Raw genomic sequence first — 15,659 nt, forward strand, 5'->3', positions numbered from 1 at the left:
TGCCCCACCCAGCTCCATCAGTGTCTATATGTGTGTTGTGGCATGAACGACACGTGCCTTCGGAGGCTGGTGGGGTATGGCAACTGCCTGCAGGCAGCAGCGGCAGTGTAGGTGGTGGAGGCATGGTGGCAGTGAGCGGGGAGCTCCCGCAGGTGTCTGTGGCAGTATTGGAAGTGAGGAGGGTGGCAAGTGCCAACAGGTGGTCGGCGACCACTCACAGATGCGGCAGGAATGGCCAGTGGTGATCAGTGACCACCTGCAGACTCCACAGGCGCTGCCGGCAGCACTGGCGGTGCTTCTTTTGGGGGGTGCGTTGCCAATCTCAGGAGGCACGTGTACCTAGTGCACTCCCTCTAAGCATCACCAATGTGTTGCAGTGCACTGCATAATGCCACCATAGAATAATACTTGTGTTTACAAGTACTAACCTATGGTGGAGTTAATTTTCCTATGGCCTAATAGGGCTACATGTATAGACACTGAGCGCATTTATGCAGGTGATCCAGGAGTTGGTGGGGGGCCGGCGGGGAGAGGGACTTTAATTAGATCACCTGGAGCTTGTGTCCCCATGCTGAAAAATGGGGGTAGGGGTGCTAAAGCTCGTGGGTAATTCCCATGCTCCAGCAGACTCAATTGAGTGTGCTCCAATGCACTGAAATTATTGTGTATCAGAGCAGCCCCACTGCTCACGTATAGGTGCCCTGAGACTTCACTGCAGAGCTAATTAGGCAACTCCGCAGTAAATGTCTCATGTAAATGTGTCCACGGGGAACAGATACTGAAATACAACTACTCCTTGCTTAACGTCATAGTTATGTTCTTGAAAAATGCAACTTCAAGTAAAACAATGTTAAGGGAATCCAGTTGTGTCACTGTAGTTACCTACTAGCAGGCGGTGGCCAAACAACGTTATAACTGAACATTGCTCAACTTTAAATGAGCATGTTCTCTAATAGATCAGCTGCATAATAATGAAACAATGTTAACTGGAACAACATTAAGTGAGTAGTACGTTTACATGCAGGTATGCTCCAGTTGAAGAATTAGGCTTAAATGTTTAGTTCATTGATAACCAGCACCACTAATCATAAATGAATGTTTTATGTAGTTCAATTGCCCATGAGGGGGGTACCCTGATTGTGCTGTAAGACTCTACAAACATATTTGTGTTTCTCACCCTGCAGAATTCATAACCAGTTTCTAAAGCAAGGCAAATTATGATGGTATAATCTATAATGCAAAGTTTGGCTCTTAACAGATGAGAGGTTGTATAATGTGCACCCATTCTACCATTGCCCAAGGAAAAAAATTCTAGCTTGTTGTAAGATGTATGTTTCCTGACCCGAGTTTCATTTTAAGATGCAAAATGTTCTGGTATAAAAGACACATGAGATAGCTGGCTGCTTTTCTGATGCACAGTGGGCACGTCTACACGAGATGCTTTACTGCACAGTAGAGCTAATTACTGGCAGTAAGCAGCTGTGCCTACATGTGCAGAAGGGCTCCCCCCACATTTTATTTGTAAATGTAGCAATTTACCATAACAACATTATAAGGCACATTTCACTGGGCAGGTTAAACAGAGATTCTGCAAATATATAACTCTGTACAATTTTGTCCTTTAGATAGTGGAGAACCTGTTAGTGGATATATTTTAAAAAGTATAATACCAGAGCTGGCTGAAGACTGATCACACTATTTTGCAACAACTGTTTAGATTTTTTTTTTTTTATTTAGTTCTACATTGGAATGAGAACAACACCTTTCAACAGCATTTTGACATAATTATCTTTTCTGCTAAAGGACAGATCTTCAGTTCACCTTTTCTCTCCCTGGCTGTTACAAGAGATTCCATGTGGGCACTCAGTAGCTTTCCTGATGCAAGTGAAAGTGAAACTGATGCATCCTTTCAAAATGTTTCCACCTCTCTATTTCTCACTGGAATAAAATATAGTTAAGAATGTTTTCACCTCTAATAAATAGAATGGTAATTCTTTATGAAACTGTCAGCATTGCTTCGTATTTTCTTTCTACACTTTAAAACCTAGAGCATACAGCAATTTAAAATATATAAAAATATGCATCAATATAAGGCATTTGGATATCTAGGCAGTTAAACTCAGGAACTTACATCAAAGACTAGTGTAAATATCTACCTGAAAAACTAGTATAGAAGTGTGATGTCCACATCACAAGTTAAATTGTCATCATTTGCTTTGGTGTGCTGCATACTTCATAGTTATGGAAGGCTCAGAGCTTATTATATAATACACTGTGATCTATCTAGAAGAATTTCACCTTTCAGTAATTCCAAGGGGAAGAATAACATATAAAGGCCAATCCTACATTCCTTACTGAAAGAAAATTCCTGCTAAAGTTAAAAAAATATTTGATTAAATCCACACTCAGTCCACATCAAATAAGTCAAATACTGTTTGTCTACAGTAGCAGTAACTTGAGAAATACAGTTCTGGTGATCCTTCATGTAGGTTATAAAGTTATTTTCCCCTTTGGTTAGAGAGATCACTAGTGCAGAAGCTGATGCTAAAATAGATACTGTTGGCACTTGTTATAATACTTAGCATTTTCCTCTTCAAAGGATTATAAATGCTGAACCTCATTCTGCAGTTCACAGCTAATTCGTATGGGAAGCACATACTTTCCTGGCAAGATAATGTGCATAAAAAACCTTCTTTTTAGCTAACCGACCCTGCCAGAAGTTTATAAACCCAAATTCAAGTATCACATGAAAAATTAAATAGGTTTTAAATTAAATATTAAATTGCACTGTAATGCAAAATTTATAAGAAAAGCAAAAGTATGAAAGGAATTACATAACAGCCACCAAAGCACTTTACAACAATGAGTTAACACTCAAAATACTCCAGGAGGTAGCCTTTCAGGTGATAAAACTGAGACACAAAACAACTTATACAGGTCTAAGGCTTCAGAGACAGTTGTATAGTTGCAGAGTTTACAGAAAACTGTTTTCAGGCAGTGTAATTTGAGATTAAGTCATATAGAGTTTAGCAGAAGCTTATTTAAAACAGGATGGATCCATTTTCCAAGATATGAAACATGGTCGCATAAAATTAGGTATACTGGGTTTCGTTGTTTTGAAAACCAAAACCAGTTTCCTTTTCTTTTAAAGTCTCAACTTTCCTTTTTTTTTTTAGATGCAACTGGCAGTACAGAGTACTGTCAACTACCAAATGATCAATTCTTACCTAAGAGATTCCAGGATCCTAATTTTTAATACAAGAAATACACTACATACAGATGGACTTCCAAGGTTCAGTGACAAGAGTCTGGATCCAGTTTAAACAATTTAGTTTCCCATACTCTTGATTTCCCAGCACTGTCATGGGAGAAGAAAGAGGACATTGCTGATTTACAGAGGTCCTAGTTACCGAGTACATTTTGCTTTAATCTACACAGTAGCCGCCATTTTCTTGGAATAATCTCATTCTTTTTCTCCAGAGAGGGCTTAGGTATCTGACCTAAATAGCCTACTTAACCTTATCTGAAGTGTGCAGTTTGGCTTTTCCCATCTTGCTAATAGAAAAATGTTCTTAATTTCTTCTTTAGAGATGGCCATTGCAGATCATTTTATCAAGTTTAAGATTCAAAGAGTTCGGAGCTGTTTAATTTGTCTTCTTCATATAGTAGAATATTTTCCATAAGCTTCTTTTTCTGATCATTGATCCTTATTTCCCAAGAGGTTTCTTTGGTTAATGCTGAAACACAAACCCCCCCAGATATTTAGCAAAATTTCCACTTATGGCTAACATGTCAATATTACAAGAAACTGAGGTGACGTGTGGGTGGTGATGGAATAACAATTCAAATAGCTTATCTCTGGCCCTGTAAGAAAGAATTAGATCAGAAAACTTTGGTGAAATTAATAGACTACCTGTTAACATCAGAACTAAGGAGACAAAATTTGCTGAAAGGTCTTTGAAAAGACTATCTTTGCAGGCATTCGTATTGTGCCCATCACTGTAGTACTTGAGCACCTTACATAAATATTGTGGTCACTGTACCAGGAATAAGGGATTTCTGTTGCAAGAATTTAAAGATACTGAACCCTTTTAAGTCCCATCCCTAGAATTATCTACATTTACCTTGTAAAGAACATGAAGGGTCAGGGTTTGTATTTCTGTTTGCAGGTGACGCCATTTCTAAGCGGTTCTGACTTTCGTGGCATACTGCATTTCTCTTTTGGAAGCTTTCAGCACACACTTCATCATTTTTCCTGGATTCAGAGGGCATGGCATTTTTTGGATGGGTGCAGCCAGTAGCAAGTGGGCCACAGGTAGAACTTTCCATAGGATCCCAAACAAAACTACCTGATTCGTCTGATTCGCAAGGGACCTTTCTCATATGTCCATTGTAAACTTCAGGAGGCCTAATTCTTATTAAAGGTGGGGATGAATTTGCATAGTTCAGGGACCTTGGTCTTGCATTGTCCTCACTGTTGTCACTTGAGCCATTGAGGCTGAGGAAGGCTGTCTCATCATCGGTTTCTTCTGGAGTATTAACAGAGAATCCAGAAAAAGTGCTGTCTTCAAGTAAGCTGTGATCTCTTGATTTATGTTCAATCATTTCCATGATTCCAAGCACCTGTTTGTGACAACAATATCTGTTAATCAATTCCCTTTTCAGAACATTAAGAAGAACCCCTCAACAATAAATAAAACATAATTTAGGTGCTGTGACCCCTGGGTGTCTAGGTGAGAACTCCTAGCAGTGCCCTCAGCATTTACCTCTGTGATGTTGGGATTCTTTTTCCGCAAACAAAGACAGAGGGCAGTGGCAAAAGGAATAGCGACTTCTTCTGACACGTGCCCTGCTCTCCCATCTTGATATTTAGAGCATATTTCCTTGGCGGCTAGGTTTTCAAATGCTCTGTCTTTGGAGTGTAACTGTTCCTTTGCTAGTTGAATTTCCTCAGCAATTATGTCTTTCTGTTCAAGGGAAAGAGACATGCCAACAATAACAGGTTTGTCAAAGAACATTATTCATTTCCATCCAAGCCACTACATTTTAAGAAACTCCCCTATGCATAGTGTCATATGCAGGCTAGCAAATGTATGCTATTGCTCTCCTTGCTGTTTCTGGATGGATTGCAGAAGGTAATGGAAGTTCTCTTTTAGCACAGGTGGTAGAAATCTCTGCTTTCAGATCAGGGAGTCAAATAGAGCATCTTGTAGGAAGACTGTAGATGTGAAGCCACTTATTACCCAAGGCCTTAGATAGTGTAAGTAGGCCTCTTTGTATTATCAGCGTATTGATAGATATCTTTTAAGAACTTTTCTGGTGCTATATATGACAGCCTTCTGATCTCATTTCAAACATTTATGAAAGGATCAGGAAATTTTTTCATCCCTTTTCCTCATCTTAATTTTCCACATGATAATTACTGTGATGCATTTGGCAAGGACAGAATGATAAGGCTCAATTCCTCTTCTCTTCCCTAAAGGTTTCAGGAGCAAGGCAGAACAAAAGGAACATGCCACAGATAGCTGGATAAAGGTAGGGTCTGTTCTATTCATTAAGATACATTTTATCTTACTATTCAGCCTGTCACAAGTGCGTGACTTCAGGCCAAATATCAGGGTTTACTAAAGGAATTTGCACAGTTCCAATTTCAGGTTGTGACCAGTTCCTGTGTTTAACATATTGCAGTACTGTATAGTCAGGCCTGTTTGCTCTCATTGAAGTCAGTTAGAGTATTGCCACTGATTTTAGTGGCCACAGGACAGCAGCTGTATGGGAGCTGTAAATATAACTGTTTGCAACAAACTCCTGATTTGGTTTTGACTTCAATTCATTTTATTACACTAGCACTAAGTGTAATAGTAACGTTAGGCAAGCGTTCTTTATTTCTGCCTTTCCCTTACCAGGTATATGGGGTGTCTTCCTTCATCTGTTGTCCGAAGACCAGTCAGAATCTCTGCTAAAATCTAGAAAGAACATATTTTAGCTAAAATTACTTGTGTAGAATGCATTTGAATAAAGACTTTGTAGCCAAAGGAATATTTAACTACTACCACATTTTTTTTAGCTATTTCTCCTGCATTCTTAAAAGAGATGGGCACATACCAAAACTCGGATCTGAGCAAATATTATGACATCCAAATGGGAATTGTGTATGCAACTCAGGACAGGATGTGATGTTCTTGCTCTGGATACCATGTGAAATGTTATGACTGCCTTATGTTTCAGAAACTTAATCAGATAAGTAAGAAATGACTATGAGCACAGAAATAACCAGGTGTCTGTAAAATCTAATAGGGAAGGAAAAAAGGCAACCTACTATCCCACATCCAAATATGTCAATTTTTTCTGTTAGCTGTCCATGCCTGACAAAATCTTCTGGCAGGTAAGCAAGGCAATCTTGCAAGACTTTGGTTTTCATCACAGCATACTCTGATTTTTTATCCACAGGATACATTCGGAGACCTGAATGACCAAGCTTTGCGGTAAAGTTTTCATCCAACAAAACATTGGAGCTGTGTAAGGTAAGAAAAATACCAGTGCTGGTTAGTCGGTCTTTACCTGAATGTTGTTATATATGATTTTAGAGATGACATCTAAGAGCTCATTCCACAAACTGTCGTTTAGCTTCTCAGCGCATGTGTGTTGAAAGATGTGATAAATTAAGATAAAAATGAAATTTCCATATATACAACATTATTTTATATCAGAATGTGCTTCTTTTTTGTTTTGTTTTTTTTTAAGCAAGTCACACAGTAGCACAGGATGGGGCGTGATGCAGTATGCTCAGTAAATGTCCCGCCCACCCACCGCAATTAGCTGCTGCCACCTGGGCAGGGGGAAGAGTCTGCGCACTCGAGATAGACCATACATTACTCACAGGCTACTGACTAATGCATATTCAGAAACCTGGAAGGCTGCATGCTGCAGAGCACAAGCAAATGGACATTTTGGTCTTAAAGGTCTTTTTTATTCTTAAATTCTGAGTTTCCATGAAAGAAAAACATTGAACAGTGGGGGCTGGGCTAGTCCATGCAGCACACAGTGCGCAGACTCTTCCCCCTGCCGCCCAGTATCCATTCCACCTGCGTCCCCCCTGGCTTCCTGCTGGCGTTGCGGCTGTGCAGTCCTGGCACCGTGGCTACTGTCAGATGGGCCTGCAGAGGATGGGGCGTGATGCAGCATGCTCAGTAAATGTCTCGTCCACCCACCGCAATTAGCTGCTGCTGCCTTGGAGCCGCTAGGAGATGAGTCCATGCCAGCCATAGGGGTGCTCAGCCTGGGGCAGCCACCCCTGACTTTCCTGGTGTGGCATGGCAGCAGTGGGTCATTGCAGCAGGTGAGCATGCAGGCAGGATGGGTACTTGGTATGTTGCATTACACCCTGTCCTGTGCGGGCCTGGTTGCCAGCAGCTGTGATGTCAGGACTGCACAGTGCCATCAGGAAGCTGGGTAGAGTGGGGGATGGAGGGGGTCTCTGCACTGCATGGCCTGGCTTGGCCCCAGCTGTGGCAGAGCAGAGTGGTGCGGGCGCAGCTTTCCTTCCTCAGCTCACCAAAACTCATCAAGTGGCCCTCCAACCCAAATAATTGCCCTGTACTAGTATGATCTGATTTATGCACAAATTTTGTCCAACAATGTTGGTTATAAGGGCATGTTATATATAAATATCTTTGTAAATAAAATAGTTAACTAAGTGTAACTGTTGTTGACTCATAATTATACCAGTAACTGATCTAGAACAGCATACTTGCCTTCTTATTTGCGAACAGCTATTTCAGTATATGTCCCTTTTATATAGCAAAAATTACATCTACACTAGAAGGTAATACTATTTTAACTAAACTGGTAGAAGTAAAGCTTTACTAGTTAGGCAAGTCTTAAACATTTTAAGGAACAGGCAACTCCCTAGCATGGACTTGATGTGGAGAATATGTGAAATTTTGTATGGGGAAAATGGAGGGATTATACTGAAAAAAAGGTGCTTAGGATATATATACTTCCACCATACTGAAAAGAGACATGAACAGTGGAGTGGAAGCCATGCAAAAAGAGTAAGGGGTAGAAAGAAAAAAAAGAGATATGCATTGGAAACAAGTCAAAGATCATATACAGGTTGGAAGACATCTTGACATTTCTGCTTCACAAAATCCTAGGAATGACAGGACAAAGATGGAGCACTGTAGGGTGTGCTGGGAAGCCAGCTCCCTCACCTCTTGACATTCCCGTGGAGAATCCCAAAGTTGTGTAGATACTGAATGGCCCGGATAACTCCTATGGCAATGCTGATGCGTTTCTCCCATGTTAATGGCATGGAACCACCCTGCAACAGAATGAGGAAGAGGATTGGTATTGTGCTTCTTATGGAATGAAAACATAATATATTGTTTAGTAGTTTTGCAGTCAAAAGGTCTATTCTTCCTCCTACGGCAGTCAGTTACAACTTCTCCCCTCCTACTAAATGGAAACAGGTGGCAGTAATCACATTTCATGCACCAGGGCAAAAGCAAGGATTAGGAAGGAATCCTATTATCTCAGTATACAGCACTGCACACTTAGTTTGGAAACTTAGTGAGGGGAAAGGCAGAGAAAACAGTTCTCTGATGCATTAGGTACTGGCTACTCCTGGGGCAGGATACAAGACCTGAACTACCGCTTTGATGTGATGTAGCAAGCCAGGGGCTGCCTATACACATACTCAGAGATGGAAGGGGGCTGTTTTAATTAGAGTGATTCCCAGACAGCTGCTATAATTAAAACGACTCACTATCATGTCTATTAACATATGTATATGTTTGAAAATGGCCATGGGATGCTTTGTCTAAAGCTCATTCAACGGGCTTCAGATAATGCGCCCCTGCGGCCATTTTCAAATGTGCGGGGCTCAATACATGTGATGATGAAGTGACGCTGGAGCATTCTAATTAGAACATGAACAAGCACATCTACAGACACCCTGATATTCCTGATGAATAGTACTTAAGCAGAGTTTTGGTTTTCCACTGCCCTTCAGTTTCAGCTGCCCAATGCTTTAACAGTGAACATGAACAAACACAGCAGTAAATGTTATGCCTTATTTGAGTGCAGGGCTTTGACAGAATTGACCATTATAACATTCTCTATAGCAATGTATTCCCAAATCCAGTTAATATTTTGCCGTATATGTACACATTTCACTGTTGCAAGGCAGACATGCCCTCTACTGCTGATCTTCTTGTGGCAGAAAACAGTCTCTTGTACAAAAAGATATGCACCCATGCACCCTTTCCAATGCTTGACTGATGCATATTCAGACACCTTTTTTCCTGTTGCTCACAATTTGCAGAGGTTGAAAAAGGGAAGAGAGAAGAGAAATTGCTTTTCTGCTGAAAAGGAGAAAAAGAGAAGTTCTTCCTAACAAATTTCTGACAAGCACATGGGAACAAAATGGGAAGACAGATATTGCTTAAATTGCTTAAATTGCAGGGACCTGGTGCAAAACCCAGTGAACACCATACAAGAGGTCAAGGAGATTCAATTGTTCTTCAAACTATACTTTAATAGGAGTCATCATCAAAGACAGCAGAAGTACCCAGCTCCACTGCTTACTTGGCACTGTAATCTGTTTTCCAGTGACTCATTAGGCAGGTATGGATATATGAGACAGTGGAATCCACTTTCTGCTGATAACCCCAGGAGCTGTAAAATGTTAATGTGACAACACCTGCAGGCAAAAATCAACAAATATTAGTGAGTGAAATAGCAACAGACAAAAACAATTTAAAATTCCAGCACTGAATCAAGTCTTAACTGAGAATATAGGGTTAGGCTGGGTCTTGGATTTGGATGCACAGAAGCAAAGGCAAACTGTGCGCCTTGCATGGCTCCAAGCATGAGGACTGTAGGCAGGCAGGGCTGCAAGAAGGAGGGCCTATAGCGGAAGGGATAGTTAATGGCAGAAAGGATCCCTCTGCCCTTACAAAGAATGGCACATGGGCTACAGTTGCTCAGCAGGGAAGTAAATTTGGGAAGCAGCTGCTTCCCAGAATTCCTGTGGGACAGTTCAGGTCCTTGTTACCTTCAATATAGTGCAGTGCCTATATAAGGCAAAATTTAGTCCTCAACACAATCAGACTCTAGTGTTTAGAAGAATGGATAATTCAGGGAATGACTGTCATCAGAACCAGGTTCCAAAGAGCTGCTTACCGAAAAGAAATCTGTACTTCTGTATGAAAGAATCTTTGGGTTGAATTTGGACTTGTACATTCCATCTGCAAAGAGAGACATAAGTGCAGTATAATATTAATAATCAACAATATTAATAATCAACAAGATCAAAGTCTTTTCCAAATTCCATCTCTTCATCTCAAATGGCTTTACAAAGGAGGCAGAAGGCAGGGTAGATATGCATCTCCTAGACTAACTAAATGATACATAGCACAAGCTTTTGTAAGCAGCAGTTTAATTCATCAGGCAATTTACAGAGAAGGCTAACATCATTCGTATCAACTGCCTGTCCCACAAAATGATTTAATTTTAAAACAGAACCAACTGTTTTTGGGCATAGAATAAATAATTGATGGGTTAATCGTACCAACATTTATACATGCAGGAATCTTTACTCAAACAGGACCATATTAATGGGGCTAATTATTTTTTCACACATGTTTCCAGACTGCAGCATTTCCTTTTCTAGAAATACTACAGTGTGGTATGTCCGGCTTCTAGCTTGACGTTATTAAATGGTAAACACTGATGCTTAAGGAACATTAACACATGATTCCTCTTCAAACTAGGGGGAAAAAAAGCTAGGGCACTTACCTCTTTAAGCCTTTTAATTACGTATACTGCATCGTTTCTCCAACCTTTGTAGACATCAGCAAAAATGCCTTCATTAATTCTGTTTTCTTCCCGGAAACCCTGGGTAGCATTTCTCACCTCCCCTGAAGTCCACAAAAGGCTTTCACTGGGGAGATCAACATTTGTTGCCAGCTGAGTGGTGGAACCACAGGGCTAGACATTCCAAAGAAGAAACAAGTTATACACAAGTTTCATACAGTGGTTACCTGTGGTTTCTTTCTGTGCCAAGACTTTCAGAAACCTTTTCAATATAGCCAAGTCATGGGACCCAGATACAACATAATTCCCCACCTCACCTAATTACACAGTTTCAAAACTAATTGATAGTGTGGATAGTCTCTAAGAAGTCTAGCCCTGTATATCTAACACAGATAAACTCCTTATGTCTTATTGGACAGCAGTGTTATCATCACCATAGTTCTGATAATGGACCAGCATACCACTCTGATAGGCATTGCACAAACAATCTGAGTATGTGGGTCCTCTATGGAAACTCTCCAGAATGATGAAATACACACCCAGGGCTCTTTTCTGCCCAGCCTTTCAGGTGACGTTTCTACTCCCACGTTTTTTACCCCCACAACTTCTCTTCCGTGACTTAAATGATGATCAATATGATCTAAAAAAAAAAAGGGTTGTGTGACGCAACTTTTCCACAGACTCACTCACAGTGTGTTCCCCAGTTTTGTTTTGGCAGGTCAGTTCAGAAACTATTGTGTTCTTGGGTATTTTGCATAGAAAACAATTTAAAATATATCTTTTACCCAAGTTTGTTGTAGGTCCAACTTTGCTTAAAAGTGAGACTTAGTTTTCATAGATTTCATAGACATTAGGGCTGGAAGGGACCTCAGGAGATCATCGAGTCCAGCCCCCTGCCCAAAGGGCAGGAAGTCAGCTGGGGTCATAGGACCCCAGCAAGACAAGCATCCAATTTGCTCTTGAAGGTGTTCAGTGTAGGTGCTTGAACCACCTCCGATGGCAGGCTGCTCCAGACCTTGGGGGCTCGGACAGTAAAGAAATTCTTCCTTATGTCCAGCCTGAAATCATCTTCTTGTGCCCTGTTCAAACTATCCTTTCCCCTTCAGTTCTGCTGTCTGTCCCCCATTTTTGGTAACGTCTCTTTTCTGTTTCACAGCCCTGCAGACTGTTTTTAGCCCTAGGTAAAAGCCTTAACTTAGGTGTTGTCATATTAACTCTGTTGTGGAAGTGGCTGACAGTGAAGCATTGGAGGCACTGTCAAGATGCTGAGGAAGGCTAGATTTGGTTTTATGATTCTGAACAAGAGAACTACATTTAATTACTACAAGACTCATGACTCAATCTCTTTAGACTGTTTTGACTGTTTTTTGCCTAGTTTGTTATGGTTTTTTTAAAGCTTTAATATAATCTAGCCAATCAGTGAACATCCTAACACTTGTATTTGCTTTTACTTTTATCTTAAACCCAGTGATATAGTGCTAACTCCACGGCCTATTAGTGAAGCTTCTAGTTTCTCTTTAACCAGAGAAAAATGTGTATTGTGTTATATGTGATTATGTGTCACATAATCTGCACTCCCCCTTTCAAAGTCCTACATACTGATATTAAAGCTGTGTGACATCAAAATCAGGGTCCTTGTTTTCAACAGGTTCCTGTTTTATACAGGCCTACAGTTTCTCCTTAAAGGAAGGCAGAATGGCATGGAAGGCATTTTAACATCATCATCATCAAATCAGTACTATGTGATTTACCTTTACACTTGATGGGATATTTGACTGTAGGGAGTTCATAAGGTCATCTGGGGGAGGTGGTGGACATGGGAGTGAGCAGGCACTTTCCCTAAAAACAGGACCTGAAAATGAAGTTCATGTGGGAATGTGTGTTATTTTTATGAGGTTACAAGCATGGTGACTAATTCAGTTTCCTCATTTATTTTCCCACTTTCACTAAACCAGGTAAAACCTTTTAAGACGGCCTGTCAGTATTTGGAACCAAAGATGAACATGTAGAACTGTTCTGATGCCCAAATGAGAAGGACAAGTAGTTCAATTTCAGCAGTATAAAAACCTCAGAATCTCTCAAAGAAATGAGAGAGGCAGAGGGAGGGATAGGATATTGTGTGGTGAGAACGATAGGAACAGACAGGTCAGAAAGGAACTTGAGTTTTTGTTACCTAAGAATCAAGGCAAACACCAGGTAGTAGTCAGTTTGGAACAAGCTACATTTGCTTGTATGTTATTGAGAGTCAGTATGAACCAGCTCTACAGATTCATTCTCCCTTTAAAAAACATATCTCACATTATTTTACTTACTAGCTGATGGTTTTGGTAGGTATGTCAAGTCTGGTAGGGAAGATGATCCAATCCCATTTTCTTTGGCTTTACTTTTGTTTTCTGTGGGAGATAAAGATATGTTCTCCTGCTTAGGTGGCTCTAATGGAGCTTTCACAGGATCAGTAACATTGGAGGATGAACTCCCTGCAAAACAGTACAAAACAAAAAACAGAGAGGTTACTAAAACTTGTTGTATAATATATTTTTTAAACTATTGAACCTACAAACTGTGAGACACGCAGCGGTACACCCCAGGTAAGGGGCCCTTTGGTCATCAGAACAGGGGGAGCACCAAAGACACCATTCAGAGGGCTCAAGTGCCTCTATACTAGTGCTAGGAGTATGGGGAATAAGCAGGAAGAACTCACACTTCTGCTTGTAAACAATAACTTCGATTTAGTTATTAACGGAACTAACGGGGCTAATAGAAACCTGGTGGGACCCTACCCATGACTGGGCAGTACACATTGAGGGCTACAGGTTGTACAGAAGGGAAAGAGTAGGAAGGAAAGGGGGTGGGTTGCTCTGTATGTAAAGGAGCATTATACATCTACCCTAATCAAAATGGGATCAGAGGAGAAGAAAGTTGAGGCATTGTGGGTTAGGATACATGGAGGTCGAGGGGAAAGGGACTTGGTGGTGGGGGTCTGCTACAGACCACCACACCAAGAGGAAAAGCTAGACTTGGAGTTCTTGAGGGACCTAAACTACCCTGACGTGCTGGGAGGAGCAGTCAGCCAAATCCAACCATTCACGTAGGTCCTTAACCTGCGTGCAGGACTGTCACCTAATGCAGGAGGTATACTGTCCCACTAGGGGGAATGCCTTACTGGACTTGGTGTTGGCTACAGGGGAGGACCTGGTAGGGGAGCTGCAGATTCATGGTCACCTTGAGGACAGTGACCACCAATCAACTGAATTCACTGTAAGGCTTAGGGTAGGTAAGGTAACTAGTAGGGTGGAAGTGCTTGACTTTAGGAAGGCTAACTTCAGTGGGCTCAGGAGCTTAGTCAGTGATACCCCGCAGAATAAGATTATTGACAAGATGGGAGTCCAGGAAGGGTGGTCGTTTCTAAAGGAAGTGAGCCTTCAGGCACAGAGGAAGACTATCCCAGTACGAGGGAAAAGGGGGAAAGGAGCCAAAAAACTTCCTTGGCTAAACAGGGAAATCCAGGGGAGCCTAAGGGCAAAAAGGAGGCATATAGGCAGTGGAAGCAGGAGGAAGCTACCAAGGAGGAGTATACCTACTTGGCCCGCACTTGCAGGGAGGCAGTTAAAAAAGCCAAAGCAACTACAGAGCTGAGGCTGGCAACACAAAATAAAAACAACAGAAAGTCTTTTTGTAGGTGTGTAGGGAGTAAAAGGAAGGTGCAGGGCAGCATAAGACCCCTACTGAACAAGAAGGAGCAATTAGTGACAGATGGGAGAAAAAGCTGAGCTCTTCAATGAGTTTTTTCCCCTCAGTGTTCCTGAACAGGGCTCAAGATAAGTCCTAATGGGTTCTTAGATGGGCATCAGAGAGACACCAGCCCACCAGCTGTCGATGCTGACTTGGTGCAGTTACTTGGATGGACTGGATTGTGTTCAAGTCAGCAGGCCCAGATGAGCTGCATCTGAGAGTATTGAAGGAATTGGCCAGTGTCATAGCAGAACCACTGGCACAGCTGCTTGAGCGCTCATGGCGCAGGTCCCGGAGGATTGAAAAAGGGCCAGTGTGGTCCCTATTTTCAAGAACGGGAAGAAGGAGGATCTGAGTAATTGTAGGCCAGTAAGTCTCACCTCCATCCTTGGAAAGGCCTTTGAAAAGATTATGAAGGATCATATTTGTGGGAGTCCAGTGGGAAAAATAATGCAGCAGGGAAACCAGCATGGATTCGTAGCCGGTAGATTATGCCTGACCAATCTGGTTTCATTTTATGATGAGGTCACAAAACGCTTAGATGCAGGAGTAGAGGTGGATGTCATTTTCTTGGATTTTAGCAAGGCCTTCGATATGGTATCTCATCCCATTCTCCTAAATTAAGAGGCTGTGACATAGATATTTACACGATCCGGTGGGTGGCAAATTGGCTTAGCGGGCGCAGCCAGAGAGTGGTAGTAGGCGGGTCAGTATTGACCTGGAAGGATGTGGGTAGTGGGGTCCTGCAGGGTTTGGTCCTTGGACCTGTACTCGTCAATATCTTCATCAGCGACTTGGATGTGGGTGTGAAGTGTACTCTGTCCAAGTTTGCGGATGATACTAAATTGTGGGGTGAAGTGCACACCCTGGAGGGTAGGGAATGATTGCAGGGAGACCTGGACAGGTTAGAAAAGTGGGCAGAACACAGTAGGAGGAGTACAGAGTGCTGCACCTAGGGCGCATGCAGTACAAGGACGAGTGCAGAGTGCTGCACCTAGGGTGCAAAAGTATACAGTACACCTACTGGCTGGGAAATGACCCTCTCAGCAGCACAGAAGCGGAAAGGGATCTCGGAGTCATAGTGGACTCTAAGATGAACATGAGATGAC

The 15,659-nt window shown here is 41.8% G+C and overlaps 1 protein-coding gene across 1 annotated transcript in view; it reads right to left on the reverse strand.

Annotated features, from left to right (window-relative positions):
• Window positions 1–1,712: 1,712 nt before the first annotated feature.
• IRAK2 (interleukin 1 receptor associated kinase 2) overlaps window positions 1,713–15,659 on the reverse strand; it is a 27,667-nt gene continuing 13,720 nt past the window's right edge. The window contains exons 3-13 of the mRNA XM_019536572.1: window positions 13,131–13,295; window positions 12,570–12,670; window positions 10,801–10,992; window positions 10,186–10,250; window positions 9,589–9,703; window positions 8,214–8,323; window positions 6,320–6,515; window positions 5,904–5,966; window positions 4,767–4,967; window positions 4,125–4,623; window positions 1,713–3,737 (exon numbers count right to left, since the gene is read on the reverse strand). Coding sequence (XP_019392117.1) covers window positions 3,619–3,737; window positions 4,125–4,623; window positions 4,767–4,967; window positions 5,904–5,966; window positions 6,320–6,515; window positions 8,214–8,323; window positions 9,589–9,703; window positions 10,186–10,250; window positions 10,801–10,992; window positions 12,570–12,670; window positions 13,131–13,295 — 1,826 coding nt within the window. The 3' untranslated portion in view covers window positions 1,713–3,618. The remainder of the gene's footprint in view (window positions 3,738–4,124; window positions 4,624–4,766; window positions 4,968–5,903; window positions 5,967–6,319; window positions 6,516–8,213; window positions 8,324–9,588; window positions 9,704–10,185; window positions 10,251–10,800; window positions 10,993–12,569; window positions 12,671–13,130; window positions 13,296–15,659) is intronic.

The sequence above is a fragment of the Crocodylus porosus genome, unplaced genomic scaffold (assembly GCF_001723895.1).
Source record: "Crocodylus porosus isolate Cpor-Errol unplaced genomic scaffold, CroPor_comp1, whole genome shotgun sequence".
In the NCBI taxonomy this organism is placed as follows: domain Eukaryota; kingdom Metazoa; phylum Chordata; order Crocodylia; family Crocodylidae; genus Crocodylus; species Crocodylus porosus.